The sequence below is a fragment of the Lagopus muta genome, chromosome Z (assembly GCF_023343835.1).
Source record: "Lagopus muta isolate bLagMut1 chromosome Z, bLagMut1 primary, whole genome shotgun sequence".
In the NCBI taxonomy this organism is placed as follows: Eukaryota; Metazoa; Chordata; class Aves; order Galliformes; family Phasianidae; genus Lagopus; species Lagopus muta.
This window is the reverse complement of record NC_064472.1, coordinates 69610927-69628389: the sequence shown is the minus strand read 5'-3', so window position 1 is coordinate 69628389 and position 17463 is coordinate 69610927. Positions and strand designations below refer to the sequence as shown.

The following is a 17463-nucleotide window of genomic DNA, read 5'->3' as shown; positions in this document are numbered from 1 at the left end:
CGTAAAAGGAAGGCCTTCCGAGATGCAGGTGGGAAGCTGATCTGCCACAGCTGGTTTCATTGAGTATATGTTTTGCAGAAGAGGACACAAGCCCCAAGCATGCTTCTGCTGTGACAAATCCTTCCACAAGTCCCCATGTCACAGCTCTCCCTTCTGCTAGGGTCGTGTTTCCTCTCTGAACTTAAGGGGAGGTTCCTGGAATTCTTTTCAGATAATTACAACACTCCATTACCTCATGAATGGATTTCACATCATCTTCCATAGCTTCACTGTAAAATTTAAATACAGTGAGAAAAGTAGCCCTTCTGTAAGAAATCCCACCAGGTTCCCTTGTTCACCAGCTCTGACCAACCCAAGGTGCTCAGCAATCACTTTCCAGAACTGAACATTCTCCTGGACAACTGCATTTACAGCTGGTAGTTTTTGTGTTGTTCACTGTTTACCTGCTTGTTTACCTGCACCTAACCCTCAAAATACAAGCAGTTTTAATTTTACAACTGAAGGAAATTACAAAAACACATTTTATCCTTATTTCCACATAACAATTCAACCAGGGACAGCCACTCAGCTGGTCCAAGCTGAGAACTAAAACTGCCTTTCTGTGAAAGCGTGCAGGCTGAACACAGGTCTCTGCTGGAAAATGAACTCCACATGCAGCCACTCATTTCTTGCCAAAACCCATAACTGGCACCACTTCAGTACTTCAAGTACCAAAGCACGTAACTGTATGAAGTCACCTTTCTGTATGTAAATTGTCTGTTAACAACAGGTGTCACTAAGGACATTTTGAGCTATCTGTCCTTCACACTCACAAGCAAATCTTCTACGTAAACTTGACTCCAATGCACTGCACTGATGGCAGCGCTCCATAGTGTAACATATACTACAGGGCTATCAATCCAAACACCCTCAGAGTGGAAATGTGAAAAAAGAGTGAATGAAAACTGTTAAAAGTAAGTTACATGCTGCATATGTTACTACTGGAGTTTTATTATCACTGATGAAAATTCCTTCTCATTCATTTGAGAAAAAAAATCAGTGAATTTAGGAGAATACTTTAGAAGTTAGTAATAAATTTAAGTACCCTTCAAGTGCTGAGAAGGTGAAAGAATGAGGTAACTGGATAACCATTAGCCACGTATTCAAAGAATGGAGAAAACTCAGTAATCGAGCACTGCAGTGGAGAGTAAATCCTTCTCCCTTCTCTGTACTTTCCCAACACAGCAGAGCATTGGTTTAGCTATGCTGGATAGCAGGAGGCTGGACAGACAGTAAATTCATTTTTCATGCCGTGTGTTCAACAATCCTCGTTTATTACACCTGCCTCAGCACTGAGTGGTCCATACAGTGCTGAGCTGAAAACACTGGACACAAATCCTAATACAACAGAACTGCTATGGAGGCCCACTGCGCTGCCTGCTTGTGGATAGCTAGCAACCTAGGCTGAGCTAGAACAAGCTTTGCAGACAGCTTCTGTTCAGGTTGCTCACCCATGAAGGCAGACAACACAATAAAACGTGCTCGTGAGGCTTTTCCCTTCAACTTGGTTTATTGATGTACTGAACATGAAAAAGTACAAAGAATCCAAACACAAAAGAAAACATGTACAACCTCTTTAAATACTCAACAGAATATATTTTCTATTCCAACAGATGTGAATTAACTATACATCTTCAAATAAATACCAACCTTACATTTTACTAAGTGCTCTGATAACACTGTAAAGTGAAGCCCAATTTACATGCCTTCTCATCAATGCCGTTGTTTGCTAGAGTAGTATAAGGAAAGAAGCACGTTGCTACTGTTTTCCCTATATTGGAAAGATTGTGTTTCCTATAGTATATACAATTTAATGCAGAAGAGCTTTAACAATCTAAATGCACCTAAGAATGAGGAAGTGCTCACAAAGCCAATTAATTTTCAAATAGCATTGAGGGGTCAGCATGAAAACTCGCTTACTCACTTTAGCACGCGCTTCACAGTATATGTACTGTACTATACTGAAAAATTTATAACTACAATTTAAGAGAATAAGAACCAAACGCAACTGCAAAGATAGTGTACAACTATGTCTATGCATAGAACACTGCTTTTTTCTAAGGGGAAGCATATGAGCATCTCAGTTTATACAAAAAGCAGGATGTAACTATATAGTTGTCAGTGCATCCTGGCAAAGGCATCAAAACCCTCAGCTTTTTTTTCCTCCTCAAAAATTTAATGTAAGCTAGATGCTACTCAGAAAATGTTCTGTAATTCTTTAATTTCTTCAGTACATGGTAAAGACTTTCTATGTCCCCAAGTAGTGAGTTAAGCATTATACAAAGTTAAATTTCAGTAGCATACAGGTGTTTATGGGTTTTGTATGAAAAATGTAAGGAAATCTGTTCAAAACTTATGATTATACTTGTTTTTAACCACAAACATATTTATAACCCAAAATGTAGCATCACTATAAACAGCTGAAGCTAGACTATCTACAGACAAAAATAGCAACAGACCTGATGCACTGTAAATTCAAGTCCCCAGGACAACGAAAATGAATAAGCAGACCTCAAGTAACAATGTTAATGCCATTTACAAAGAAAAAACTCATACAAAAACATTCAGAATTGACCATCACTTGGCATGTAAGTTGAAAAATAAACAGAAATCCAAATTAGCTGAAAGGTTCTTAACTCAAGATCTTATTTACATTACACAAAGCTCAGGTGTTAGCCTTGAACATAACTTTCAAAATACCTCCAAACACACCCAACTGCTGTGCAACCCATGCACAATGTCTTTTTCTTAAGACAAAACAATTCTTCAAACAATAGCAAGTACATCACTAAACACCATGAGCTCTATCTGAAGGGAATTCTTTAGGAAGAACAGATTTTTTTCCCCCATCTCTTAGTATTTAAGTTTCCTGCTTGCTCTTATATAGATTTTTTTTTTTAGTTAACTCTTGTTTCAAAATCACAAGTTAATGTGAGCTACTTATATAACCAGGATGATCAAAAACTTCACTGATGATTACAAAAATGAAACCAACAGTGCATCCCATCAACTCTACTTATTAATAGAAATGTCTCAAATTTATTTCTACATCATAAATCTTTCTAAATTTTCCCCCAACAACTGCAAATTTCCTGGTAAGTTTTAAAAGCTCACAAGGTGTCATATGAAGAGATTTCTCAAAGTATTCAAATCAAAATATTTGTTCCAGGACCAGTAAAAAGTTTCTCCAAATTTTTTTTTATCTTTTCTTTTTTATAAAAATAGATGTTTTTTTTTTTTTTTTTTTTAAATCCACATCAAAGAGGCTCTTATCTCTTTGGCAAGGTACTGCTTTACGAAAAGATCTCCAGTATTCTTACAATAAGGTTTTATAATGTGTTTCCCTACCCAACCCAAACACTAACTAGAAAATAAATACTGCGTATAACTTTATAAATAAGATGTGAACTTCAAATATTCTCAACAACAACAACAGCAACTCATCAAGTTGTAAATTAAACACATGGCAGATCAAGATATTATAAAATAAACTTAAGTAGTCTAACACAAAGCCTCAAGTATTTACTCATAGGTTAATGGCAATCATGTAATAAAAAAAAAACAAACAAAAAACTTCTTCCCTTAGCTGAAACATTTTAAAAGGTCCACCTTCTTCAAAGAAGGCAATAGAATGCACTGTAACAGGTAAAAACCCTGCACCTCTTTTCAATATTCAAACACAAAAGGTATTTAAGAAGTTCTAATTCAAACATTAGCAATAAAAAAATCTCACATATTCTTAGGATGCTAAGTAGTCATTTTATCCCCATATCCACACTGATATACAACAAGGCATTTACTAGCAGAAAGCTTCTCATAAACTGCCTTCGTTGTACAGATTTCAAATGTTAATGCACTGAGAATAACTTGCTAGGCCTTGTGCGTTTTGTTTGTTTTAAAGGAGACCTGCAGCACTCTATCCCCAAGGCGGTATCCATTCAGGCTCGCTATGGCCATCGCTGCCTCATCATAGTTTGTCATCGTCACAAACCCAAAGCCTTTGCACTTATTGGTGTTAAAGTCACGGATGACTTTCACGTTGGTTACTGCTCCAAAGGGTCCAAACATCTGCCAGAGGATACTCTCATCAGCATCTGGGGCCAAATTGTACACAAAAATGCACCATCCGGTTCCTGCGTGTCCAGGGATGTTAATTCCAGCCAAACTGGTCATTCCATCTATGGTCATGGGGGGAAACCTACTGAAGAAAGAGGGGAAACGAAATAAAAACAGAGCAGCTGTTTTAAGGAAATCAAAAGCAAGGAAGTTTCAAAAAGAGGAAAGGATAGAGGGCTTTTCACAGGTAGCTGGGACTTATCGGCTGGAACAGTCAAGCAATTTGGGATTTCTATCATTCATCTACACAATATACAGTGCATAGGATGACACACAGATGTGGGAACAGTGTTTGGTTTGGATGAAATGGAAGAACTAAAGAAAAGCATGCTAGAACACCAGAGAGGATTAAGTCACTTGGAATATGGAACAAAAGCTTTGTCTTCCATGCACGGTGCACCAAAATGAACAATTTCAGATGAAGTCTCAAGAAGCAAAAATAAGTCTTAACGAAAGAGTAATGACAGTCAAAATATTTTCTCTTAATGAATTAGCTATTATGAATAGAATGGTTCATTATTACCTCTTTACTCCATAAGCCATGTTGAGCAGATTGTCCAACCTGAAAAATAGTCAGCAAAACTGTTGTAACATAAAGGGCTGGAAAAAGTCTCGAGGAAATCTGGTACATTATTACCAGCTCCTCTGCACTGCTTCTACAGGTGCTCATTAATAGCTTGAATACCACCAATTCAAAAATACAAAATACTACACAGTTAATGTAACATTAAACAGATGTTCTTATGTAGCACCCACAATCTCAACTAATTCCGTTCAGAAAGGCTGAACTTATGATAGCTGTGCACCAAGTCAAATAATACCATAATAGCAGCATAAAGTTGCAGTATGTACACTTCAGCAGAACCTTCCAGATTACACATTTGTTTCTGATGAAGACTTTACTGAGACTTCTCTCAGTATGGTGACATGAATATCTAGACAGAAATAAGGTTCTGGAACACCAGCAAGTAGTGAAACTTGCTGGTGCACTGCTAAAAAAAATATTCTTTTTTAACAATTTTTTACTCTTCTCTGGACTAAACTGCTTCAGAATACTGATATGTACAACACAGACTGTGAACTTTCTCTCCATCTCCAGACCCTCTGGAGCTACCTCGCCAATATCTGAAGCAAGCAGTGCCTTCTACTGCTATTATAATAACTTCAGTACTAAAATACAATCTGCTTCTCCAAGAAAAATGTATTCCCTAAAGAAGCTCTTATTTCTTCCTGGCAAAGCTCAGATGTGAAGAGGACACCTTTTGCTGAAAGGTTACCTCCAGGATGCCACAAAATTAAGTGAATAAAGACTTACATGATGTGGTTTTTAGCTTACAGCCATCTTGCAGATCCGTACCTCACCGTTATTTTTCTCCAGTAATGAACTTTAAGAACCAGCGGTAGTATAAGGAATCCAAAGCCAAAGACTGTAATTGCATAATTCATGCACCAAAAAAATAAACAATGAAATGAAAAACAATTTGGTCTTACTTGCAGGTAAGTGAGGACCAAACTACAGATTATCTTGATTTTGCAGTGAACAGGGTTTGAAGGATGTATGCACAAGACAGAAAGGCACTAATCACTAGAAGAGCTTAGGGAGAAAAGAAAACTGCCTGCCAACAATCAGCAGGCTTTAGGATTACATAAATCTACTCTCACTGAAGATCTGGAAGTGAGAGAAAGATGAATTCCAGGAATACCATCAGCTACAGGTATTTGCTGCACAAGGGGCTGAGGACTTCATACAGTAACCTATGCCAACCTAACTGCTTTCATCAGTTACTGGATGGCCTTAAGAGATTTGGGAAAAATGGAATTCACCTGACGATTTTTAAGGATGCTTTCAGCCACACAATCTAAAGGATCTGAGGAACAACTACAGGTAGGGCTGCTTTCAAAAGCCCAGGCCAACATTTCTATTAAGCATTTTGTTGACCCTTTTGTTCCTCACTACTCAGTATACACTGCTTGTACATTTTCAGACCTCCATCAACTTAACTACAGCTGAACAATTGCACTGGGTCATCCTGCTAGCATCCAAAATTTCAACAGCCAGGATTTTCCTTTTTTTCCCTTTTTTTTTTTTTTTTTTTTTTTTGCATGTGAAAGACATGGAAGACCTGAGCTGTCAGTGCAAACTGAGCTACACCAATAGCAGCAGCTGAAACGCTGCAATGATGGCACAAGCAAATCCCAAATGTAAGACATCTCTCTTGACAGTTACCAACATGTAAAATTTATCAAGGCTGTCTCTTTCAGCAAACAGAAGCCTGAAAAAGAAGAAAGAACTAATGTCTGTTGTTCCACTTTCACTGTCTGATCAGTTGGTTCTCCATCAGCTCAACCTTTTACTTCTTCCATATCCACCAAGGACAGAACTCACCCCTGTCACCCAACCCATGCCTGATATGCACTTGATACTACTTGCTACAATTATGCTTTTAAGAGGAGTAAATTGCAACACCTCCTCATGGTTGTTGCAAGCATTAACTTCACGCTTAACATCTTACCAAAACACATCCAGATAAATTTAAACTGGCATTCACAAAAACGCACTGTTTAATAAAGAAGAATCACAAACAACCAAAAATTTAAAAGTTTCAATGCCTGATGTTGCAGAAGATGGCTATTATATTGCAATTACATCATTCTTCTTCCTAAAGCAGCAGCACGAACACTCCCCAAACACTGAATACAAGCAGTATCCCTCAGTGCTGACCTCCAGCACTGTTGAGCACTTGTGGCACAAAGGCTGACAAGTTGGAAAGAGTCTGGAAGCTCTGCTAGAACACTGTCCATGAGCTCTGATCACCGGGACCTAAAAGGAAGGGTGGCCCACACACAGCTTCTCAAGGCTGCTACGTTCTCTTCCTTCTAAGCACACAGCAAGCTGATTTTGTTGTTTGAAAAATCCAATAGCACACCTTGGAGCGTACCAACAGCACATTCCAGTAACATGGTCAGGGTGGGGGCTGAAAATAACCTATCAAAGTCACTGAAAACAGCAAGACACTCAGAAATGCAGGTAATACGTTTTGTTTCACTCTCCTCTTGCCATTTGTGCTTTTGAATACACTGAGTCGTCATAATAACGAACTATATGCTGCAGCTTCCACACAATCAGACATATATCCACAAAAACAGGTGCAAAAGACACCTGCATTTTGGAATATGGGAAGACACTAGCATGCACTCAGTAATAAGCCAGGATAAAACCTCGAAGACAGAATGGGGAAGAAGTACAAGAGTTGAGGAAGTGAAGGATGGCTGTGGCATATCATATGGCTAAGAGATATATTTAATTACCCATGTCACTGTTGACTGAATCAACTTGCAAATTAATGAAGAAAGCACAAAATTAAAAGCATCCTTAAGTGATTTGTACTTTTTAGTGACTGCCTACAGTAAAAAGAATGTTATCTCGTTTTTAACAATAAATAGGTTTACTAGATGCTTTCCAGCCATCAACAGGTTGGAACACATTTTTCTCTTTCAGCTATATTCTTGGAGCATAGCTGCAGAAACTCCATGGGTTTCTTTCATACAAATCACAGAGGACAGGAAGAGGACAGAGAAGAAATCAAAGAGGGAAACCAATAGGCCCCTGGGAAGATACATTTTCCAGCTTAGTTAAACAGAAGTATCTGACTTACCTAAAACGTTGAGCCTGCTGAGCTAGAGGTGCTGGATACCTTCTGTTTGGAGAATGGTACAGCTGGGAAAGGATGGCTTGATTGGTTTTTTGGCTTGGATTGTTAGCAAACTTCACAGTAATGGGCTCTGTGGCAGCTGGAGGCTTCTGGCCGTTCAAGCCTTTGATAGCTTCTTCTGCCTCAATACGTTTGTCAAATCGGATAAACCCCACACCTCTTGACATACCTGCATACAGTGAAGGAAACTAATAAATTCGGAGGCACATTTGACAATATTTGATTCTCTCAACGAGTGCTATAAACAGTTGCTGAATTTTTAGCTTACTAGAACTGGTCATACACTGGTAGAAGTAAGACTTTTTAGAAAAGTGTTGCAGTGCTTGTTTTTTGGGTTGCGTTGGTTTATTTAAATTATACGAGGCAAGCTGCTTAGAAAGAAGCCATGGAAGGCTGAGTCAGAGTATATGCTGAAACAGTCATTTTAGAGTAATGGAAGTGAACCCAGAATTGCAGAACTCATTTGCACTGTAACCTCTGTTCAGTTGGTGCTACTCTGCAGTATCTAAGTGATTTACAGAACCCCCATAAATATAGTCTACTCCCTAGAAAGGAGAAATGCCTTATGTTCTCTTGCAGCATTCCTTGAAGTTCACTTTGAAGCAAATACGGTAGAAGAACACAAGAGTGTTCTAGGTTGCAGTAATAGGAATTACAGGACAAGTTTATTTCTGTAAGGGAAAGACTCCCTTTCAACATATAAATGTGTTTTTGTTGGGATGTTTTTGAAGGCAACTGATTTTTTTGGGCCACAGACTCTTCATGGGAATAGGCCAGTCAAAAATAACAGGCAGGGAGATCAGCAAGTATTTATAGAAAGTCTTAGGGAAATAACTCAAAACCTCATCCTGCTGCTTGGATATAAACATACTGAGGTGTCAATACTTGCACCTACCACATTAAAGCTTCTATGTCTAGTATTACTTTTAGTTGTGTGCTCAGTTTAACAGTCTTGAATCCATTCAGAAGCCTCTTACATTTCTGTTCATGAATAAGCAGGCAAGTTTGAAGTTTGTCCTCACTTTAGAAAGGCATTAACTAGAAGAAATATTCTGTTCATAATCAATGATAATTAAAGGAAAATGACAACAAATGAACAGGCATAAGAAAGCTCTAGAGGCAAGTGTCACAGTCTCAACTTCGCATTTTTCATCCATCAGTTTTTGTCACAACCTTATTATTCATACCATTCTGAGTCTCTCTTCCATTCTTCTTAGCAACTTTGAAAAAACCTTAACCTGAACAATCCATGTCAGAGAACCACTGTGTTCCAACTGGGATGAGTATGAGTACTTAGAATTACAGTAAACATTTTTAGAAGTTCACGTGTACTTATTAGCCCCCATCAAATGCCACTCTTTCTGTGCAATATACAAAAGCACTCTGGAAGCAGTTATTTGTTGAACAAAGATTAGAAATATGTCCAGCAAATCTACATCTTCTACAAGTCAGTGCTTTGCATCTAACATTCATTTTCATGTTTCTCTCTCCTCAAAGCATCAATATTGAGATTTATGTTAAGATAAGTGCAAAAAAAAAAAAAGCCTGGGCAGTCAACTATAGGTCAGCCAGCCAGCCAATCACATACATGTAATATTTTCAAAGTAAGGTTATTTGAAAACTTAAAGCCAGCACGAAAGTTCAGCACAGATGCTTTACTGCCCTAGTTTGAAGAGTAACCACCAGTGTCACTGACATTCATTTACTTATTAGAAACACAACCTAGACTGTAACTCACCTTCTAAAGCTTATTTCTATTTATACATGTAAAAGACACTCTGAAGACATTTATATGGTGTGTGAATGTGGTTCCCAGGCACATGGACTAGCGGTAGGCTTGCTACTGTTATACTGACAGCTAGACTTTGTGATTTTCAGTGTCTTTTCCAATCTAAGTAATTCTGTGGCTCTTTAAGGCATTGCTAAATGCAGAGTTGAACTGCTCCTGAGAAATTCAATATTCATGCTCTTCAGAGTGTCTCAAGTGACCAAGGTAACCATGAAGACAGTCTTAATAGCAACTAACAGTCCACACCTTTTATAATTCAAGCCTCCAAGAACCAGCAGTGCATTTCTGCATAAAATTATCTTTTTTTAAAAATACATAGTAGCATTTCATAAGGAGTATGGGGACTACTTTTACATAGAAGCTTGGAAAAGAAGATGACAGCAGCTGTAGATTTATTACAAGACATGAAACAGGATTCAAACCTGCACCTATGTGGTGGAAATGACTCAAGCTGGCTCATGATACTCCACAATCTATTTTTGTCCATTCATATTTATGAACAATTGTAGCAGAAGTTTCCATTTTTTAGCCCTTATACAGCTTTTATACATTTCAGAGACAAGATTACTGTACTGAAAGGTGAAATATTTTTCAAATTGCTAGTCCAAGAATGAGAGCACACAAAGCTGCCCACTTACCAGTGAGCTGGTCAACTAAAATACGAGAAGTTATAATGCGTCCATATTGGGAAAAGAGTTGTTCCAGTTCCTTCTGAGTCATTGTTTTGGGAAGTCCACTAACATACAAGTTTGCATCTCTGATAGAAGCTGAACTTGGTCGCGCATAGGAAACCTAAGAAGAACATGAAGTAATAAACATGAACACATCCAAAATACTTGGAATAGAACAAACCACACTGTTCTGAGATACTGAAGTGTTTTTCAGGATAGACACTTCACAATGACAGCTGTAAGACGGGAATGCAACACAGATCAGAAGTTGATTGCATAAACTCATACGTAACCTGTAACTTAAGCAGTGTTCTTAATAGAAGAAAAAAGCAAGGTATATATACACCAAATCTATATATAAAGTGTTATTTCTGAGCAATTTTAAGATTAAAGAGGATTAATACCTAAAAATACTTTAATATCTAAAACTACCATTAACAACAAAAAATACCAGGGATACAGTCTTTGACAATTCAGATATCAAAGCAAAGACAGTATGAAGCACTTACAGATCTGAAGATGTTGGAGTACTAACTCTGCCCACTCTAAATGTACAAAGCTCACTATCAAATGACATAAAATCACCCAGAAGGTAAAAATAGTCGCATTACTAAAAATGTGCAGCAGAAGAGGTAATGCAACAAGGAACAGCCTGAGCTGGAAAGGACCTCAAAGCCCACCCAGGTCCAAGTTTTACTTGCTGCCTCAAAGTGCTTGCCAGATAGAAATTTCGTAAAATCTATTACATTTAACTTTTAAATATATCATGCACAGTGACAGGGCTCAGTATCTCCCAATGAAGTCCTGACAAGTTTTACCTGTTACAAAAAACACCACAACTGGGCACACACACTAGTGGAACAGGATAGAACAAATTGCTTAGGGGCTTATCTTGTACAAAATATAAGGGTAAAAGGATTCTTAAGGAGTAGTTAGATTTATCCCCTTTCTCCTCCATAATTCAGGCTCTGTGCAGCTGAAATTCAATTCCATAAATCTACCTTTTGCCTAGCCTTGAACCTATTTTCAGATGCTTCCCACTTTGTTCACACACAGGTCAAAGAACTATAAGGCCCCTGTGTAAGGTGAAAGCAAAACAAAAAGCAATCAAGACTGATTGCCCCAATACCTGAACAAGCACTATCCTCAGTGCTGTTTTGATCATATGACCTACTAGAGAGGCTTTATTAAAGGCTGCCTTGCTGAATGGGGCTGACCTACAAAAATTCTATCTGTCCAACTTCAGACATGCTCGAACACAGAACCCTGTGAGGTGCACTACCTTCCTTTTTAACACAAAAGCCACACAAGAACTACAAAGCTGTCTTCAAAGTCCTTGTTTTCTGGTGTCTAGCATAGGCAACTGGGAATAACAGCAGTCTTCCCTCATTTACTTTGAATATTTTAACCAAGGTGTTCAATTTCAACAGAAAAGCTGTCAGTGCCCAGTTTCACAACGAACGCAAAGTTCCCAGTTTACACAGAGGTTTCAATCCTTCATAGAAGAATGCTCTTTACTGGAGCTGAGTCTACTTTACATGCCGTTTCCTCTTCTCTTTCAAATTCTAGAAATATGCACTAAATCTAAATCAATTTTTTGGACAAATTGAAACCAAACCTCTGAGGACAGGCTGGAGGAGTTGAAGCTATTCAACCTGGAGAAGAGAAAGCTTTGTGGGGATCTTATAGGGATCTTTCAGTACCTGAAGGGTACCTACAGGAAAGCTAGGGAAGGACTTTTCAGAAGGCAGTGGAAGGACAAGAGGAAATGGCTTTAAACTGGAAGAGGGTCGATTTAGACTAGCTATTAGGAATCAATTCTGTACTTTGGGGGTTGTGACACACTGGAACAGGTTGCCCAGAGAGGCTGTGGATGCCTGGATTCCAGGATCCCTGGAAGCACTCAAGGCCAGGCTGGATGGAGCTGTGAACAACCTGGTCTGGTGGGAGGCGTCCCTGCCTATAGCAGGGGGGTTGGAACTAGGTCCCTTCGAACCCAAACCATTCCCTGATTGCCTCACCATTTCAGAGTTCTTCTGTCATCCAGTAATATACACTGACAAATATTACTTTCTATTATATTTTTTCTTTCCTTCAAAAATTTCTTTCACGTGTTTTAAAATACACTGTAAATTAAAACTGTTCATTTTGTGGATTTTGCACGGCAGCTGGGAACTGATAGAGTTTCTATTACAACCAGTTTTTGCTAACTAAGAGCTTAGAGAGTACTCCATGAAAAGAGAACTGAGGATTATTCCTGGAAGATGATATGAACTACTAGCTAAAGATAAACACAGCAGGTGTGTTTCAAGGCACTAAATGACTGTAACCTGCCGTAAGAAGCCTCTAATTATGACAATCATAGCACCAAAGTACCAAAATGGCTGATTACGGTTGTTTTGCAGTACCATACAACATATTTATTCAGTATTTATAATAAATATTGAAAAAATTATAAATATTTATATAATTACATATATACAAATAATATATAATTAATATAAATATTTAAAAAATTATAAATATACATATTTATTCAAATACTATACAATACTTCCATGTAAATCTTGATGAAATCTCATGAACTTGCAAACAAGGCATCAGGTAACAGATGTTGAAGAGAACAGCAATTGCATTCCTGTGCCTTGTGAAAAGCTCTTTTTTGCACATCAGAAGTTTATCAGGTCCTTCCAGAGAGGCAAACAACTTCATTTCTGAAAACTTTCTACTTTTGATTTCATATTCAAGTCCAAGTCACTGACATTTGCTCTTCCACAGAAAGACAGGCATGGAGAGACCTCTTATGTCACAGTGATATTTCTTATTACCCAACTACATGACCATTTTCAGATGAGCATTTGTAGAGTTAAGTATGATGAACAGAACAGAACTACAGAAATGAAAATGAGGGGGAAAGCATGGCATTGAAATTCAAACTAACAGAAGAGGAATCAGGATTCAGCTACCACAGGCATGGCAGATTTCCTGACAGAGCTACATCAAATAACTGATTCTGGGCTGAATGGTTTGACACATGTTCAGCAACACTTTTTGCATGTGGCAAATCTGCTACCACCACAGAGCTGTGAAGCCAAGACCCAGAACTTGCAAGCTGTGTCTGACACCAAGTTCTTTTCTTTCTGTATATTCAACCTCCATTCTGCCTAACACCTGTATTTCCAAGAACTTCTGCTAGGTTACCCTTACTCTTTTATGAGCAAGAAATGTACACCTTTAATATTCCCAAGTGCACAGAGGTAAACTGAACCAGAGACAAGAAAACATACAGAGAATGAAGTTCTGCTGCATTCAGCTAAAAGATAGTGTTGGATACCCAAGAGGTACAAAAACGTAACAACTAAGGAAAAAGGTATTGACAAAGTTGCTGTGAGCTTCTTTAAGTAATAAAACTATGTTATATTTGGCAGAAATACCTTGAGGGGAGCCAGGCCAGAGCTGAGACAGACTGCTTGGCAGCAGCCTAGGCAACATAAAACCCTCACTTAAGTATTTCTGAACAGCTGAGTTCATGTCTGTTTTCAAAATGAACCCCCTGCACTCCCCAGAATTCAGCACCATTAGAACATAAAGGGGCAGAGCAAAATCCATTGTTAATGGAACACAGTGAACATTCCAAGTGAAATTTGATGCCAATGGAAGCGGGAACAGATAAGTTCTACTTAGAAGTTAGATGAAGAAAGATGCATAGCTGCATGGATCACTTGCACATCTCAACTTTATTGGTGTGTTTTTCATTCTCTCTGCAATCGAGATAGACTGAAAGTTGTTTTATCCAGGTAGAATTAAGCTGTCAGATAAGTTTTGTTTTCTATATGCATTTGTTCATGTCCTCTAGAGAACAGTTAGCATTTCAGGCAGTGAGCATTGGCTGGAAAAACAGTGACTTATTTTTACATGTTAAGAAGAAAGCTTACCAATGACCAAACATTTCTCTGCTGAGAGACTTAAAGAAAAAAAACACATTAACAAGAACAACTCATAGTTTACTCAAGATTAAATCTGCTGCAGAATTGCTGTGGCTAGCTTTGAACTCAGATAAATAACTCAACAGCTTTCTAAGCATGCATTTTTCTAATCTTCAAGAACAGGGGCTGCAAAACATAAACCTTGCAAACTACTTCTGAACAGAAAAGAAGTCTATATGAACAGAAGATACCCAAAAGCTTGCCTAGGACACACCTCGGGCTGCTACTGTTTTCCCAGACTGCCTTGACCTTGTTTCAAAAGTAGGTTATATAGTTCTTGACAGATTAAATAACTCAATTTTCTACACAATCTAATGTAGTGATTGGACTCTCCATCCAGCTGCCCATTGCCCAAATCACTCTAATTCAACACACAAGATGGAGTAAAACAACACAAGCAGAAACGAGAGCTGTTAGGAAAAGAGAAGAAACGAGAGCTGTTAGGAAAAGAGAAAGATGCACAAGAAGCCCTCTCAAAGAACAACCTTAGGTCAGTTCATTGACCTGTGAGGCACTATTTAATACCTGTTTTTCTCTTGCTCAGCCATACTAAAGTGGGCTAAAACCAAAGAACCATTGCACAAGGTCTGCTTGATCAGCAGTTCAAGTTCAGCATTGCAGAGAATGAAAATTCAACCTTTCTTACTCATACACTGGCCTGATAAATCTCCCTGCTGATGATGAGCACAACCCAGCAACAGAGGAATAGATAGCACAGTTCTCACAAATGAAGCTGCTGAAGCAGCTATATATATAGGTATATATATATATATAAGACCTATACGGTCTGGAAGCATGATGACATCCCTAACTACAGCTGGTTTCCTGCTCACCGTCTCCAGAACATGTAGCAGTATCGTATGCTAGAACTGCCTCTGCCTAACCTTTTATCTTCCGTTCTCTGCTACTTCAATTTTGCATTCTGCTGCACAACATGACATGTGGCAAAGCATTCCCACAGTTAGGGCTCAATGGGCATTCCAGCAATGACAAGAAGCATCGTTTCCGTACAGGTGATGTCCTCTCAATGAATGAGCAGCCAGGAAGCCAGTCACCTTCACAGCACAAGAACTCTCTCCAGGAGGAGCCTAAGTGCTGGTGACTTTGGGCAGGAGGGTCAGTTCTCTACATACAGTTTAGGCTCCTCACCCCAGCAGCAAAGCTTTTGGAGAAAGCCCTAATGGGGATCAGAGCTGTCAGAAGCTGGAGCTCTGCAGCAGTACTAGGAGACCAAGGACTGAGGAATAACTGTGGGAGATAAACGATCTCATATTCTGACTGATTATCTGGCTCAGGGAGACTGCTGCTCTGTGGAAGCTTACATCTGATACATCACAGAGATGCTGCTGATGCACATAGAACTCTCAAACTGTACTTCCCTTTGCGGGCACCAACAATCCCAAAAACCTGGAGAATATGAGGGACTGCAAGGCTCTGAGAGGCTGGCAGTCCAAGAGAACTGCCTCAAGTTCTGCAAGTAAGGAGAGAGTGCTTGAAAAGCAGAGGTTGGTACTGTGGTTTATGAAGAGGCTGAGTAACTACTGTCAACAAAAAGAGATTTAAATGGCTTTTGGCCACAGAATTGCCTGACAATCAAGTACAGCCAGAAAGGGATGGGTTTCTTCTTCACGAGCACAGTAAACATGTGTAAAGACTGACCAGTCTGCTATTGAGAGCTTCAAATTAGAAATGCAAAGCAAAGAAGATAAAATGCAGGTAAATGACACAAGTTGACAAAACGCAGACTGATACAGACAAGAGGAACCTTTAAAACAATGGAACAGTTCCAGAGGACCAGATCCCAAGTGAAAAAAGAAATAAGTGACAAGTGCACATCAGTGGGTTTGATATCAATTTCCAGGATATCAGCATAGCTGAGCACCTTAAGCTGGTGTACATGAACACTCACCACTGGGAGCAACCAGGAGGAAATACAGGTCCACATGCAGCTACAAAGCCAGGGTCTCACCAAGGTCACAGATGTTTTAACCGCTCATACAGCAGGAGGGTTACCAAACATGGATGCAGCTCTCCAGGAAGGACATGAGATGGGTGAGTGTGTGTCCTTTCTGTGAGACACGGAGAATGCATGAAGAAATGCCTTGGGAGTGAGAAGTCCACAGAGAAATAATGGGTCATGATTAGCAGGAAGCAACAGGAGAGACACTGACATGCAACTGCTACAATCTGACCAGGAAGATACAAACCCTTCTCTGAGCAACTGGAATGAGCAATAGGTCTTGCTCCCCAGGAAACTTGAGTCACACCAATATCTGATGAGGAATACCACAGGGTGGGAGCAAGCAAACCATGAGTTTTCAGATACGCACTGATGACAAGTTCCTCGCAAATCCAAAAGGAGGATACACTGCTGGACATAGTACTTCCAAACAACAAAGAGTTGGCTGGGGATGCAAAACTTGAGTACATTTTGGCCAAAGTGATCATCAGCTGGAGGATTATAGAATACTGTAAGGATGGAGTAGGGCAAAAGGCAGGACCACAGGAGAGCAGACTTGGGCTTGGGAGTGATTTTTGAATATCAACTCCTTTTAACCATGCTTTCCTCCAAGTCTAAATCTCATTAGATTCTTCCAAACTGAACACTATAAAACAGCCCAAAGATCCATTCTAGCAAACAGCAAATCAACTAAAGGTGACCAGATACCTGCTAGCATGTACAAGACATTAAACTTCACGAGTGTAGGATGTGAAGGCAAGGGCAGATGACAAAGGAGGAACATGCAAACTGTCTGAACAGCTGAAAAAGAGGATATGAACAAATGCATCAACAGCAGATAACTAGGAAAAACAGAACTGATGCTGAACTCATAGTAATGATGAGAATGTTCGTTCTTGTGATGCACTGATGTCTACTGCCAAGGCCACTGTTGATAAATTGATAAATGCCACTTGGAATAGTTTGACATAGCAGTCATGGGCTACACTGAATGCTTTTAAGAAAGCAACAAGCTCTAACTAGTAAGTACTACTCAAGTTTCAGTGTAATTCCCTTTAAAAGGTATTCATGTATTTTTCATATCTAGGAACATACTATCTATGTAGGGAAACCTGCAAGGGGTACTCCTGCCTCTTGATTCATACATACTGGCATTTACAAAGATCAGCCACAGTAAGAATACAAACAG

General features: G+C 39.1%; 1 protein-coding gene across 14 annotated transcripts in view; it reads right to left on the bottom strand.

The window, feature by feature from the left end:
- Positions 1–1524: 1524 nt before the first annotated feature.
- Positions 1525–17463, bottom strand: part of ELAVL2 (ELAV like RNA binding protein 2) — an 86804-nt gene continuing 70865 nt past the window's right edge. For 12 of the 14 annotated variants that reach the window (XM_048931146.1, XM_048931145.1, XM_048931156.1 and 9 more), the window contains 4 exons: positions 10296–10449; positions 7812–8037; positions 4679–4717; positions 1525–4240 (listed from right to left, as the gene is read on the bottom strand). In XM_048931146.1, the coding sequence (XP_048787103.1) occupies positions 3910–4240; positions 4679–4717; positions 7812–8037; positions 10296–10449 (750 nt within the window). In that variant the 3' untranslated portion in view covers positions 1525–3909. The remainder of the gene's footprint in view (positions 4241–4678; positions 4718–7811; positions 8038–10295; positions 10450–17463) is intronic. The other 2 variants (XM_048931148.1, XM_048931147.1) reach the window with 1 other exon arrangement.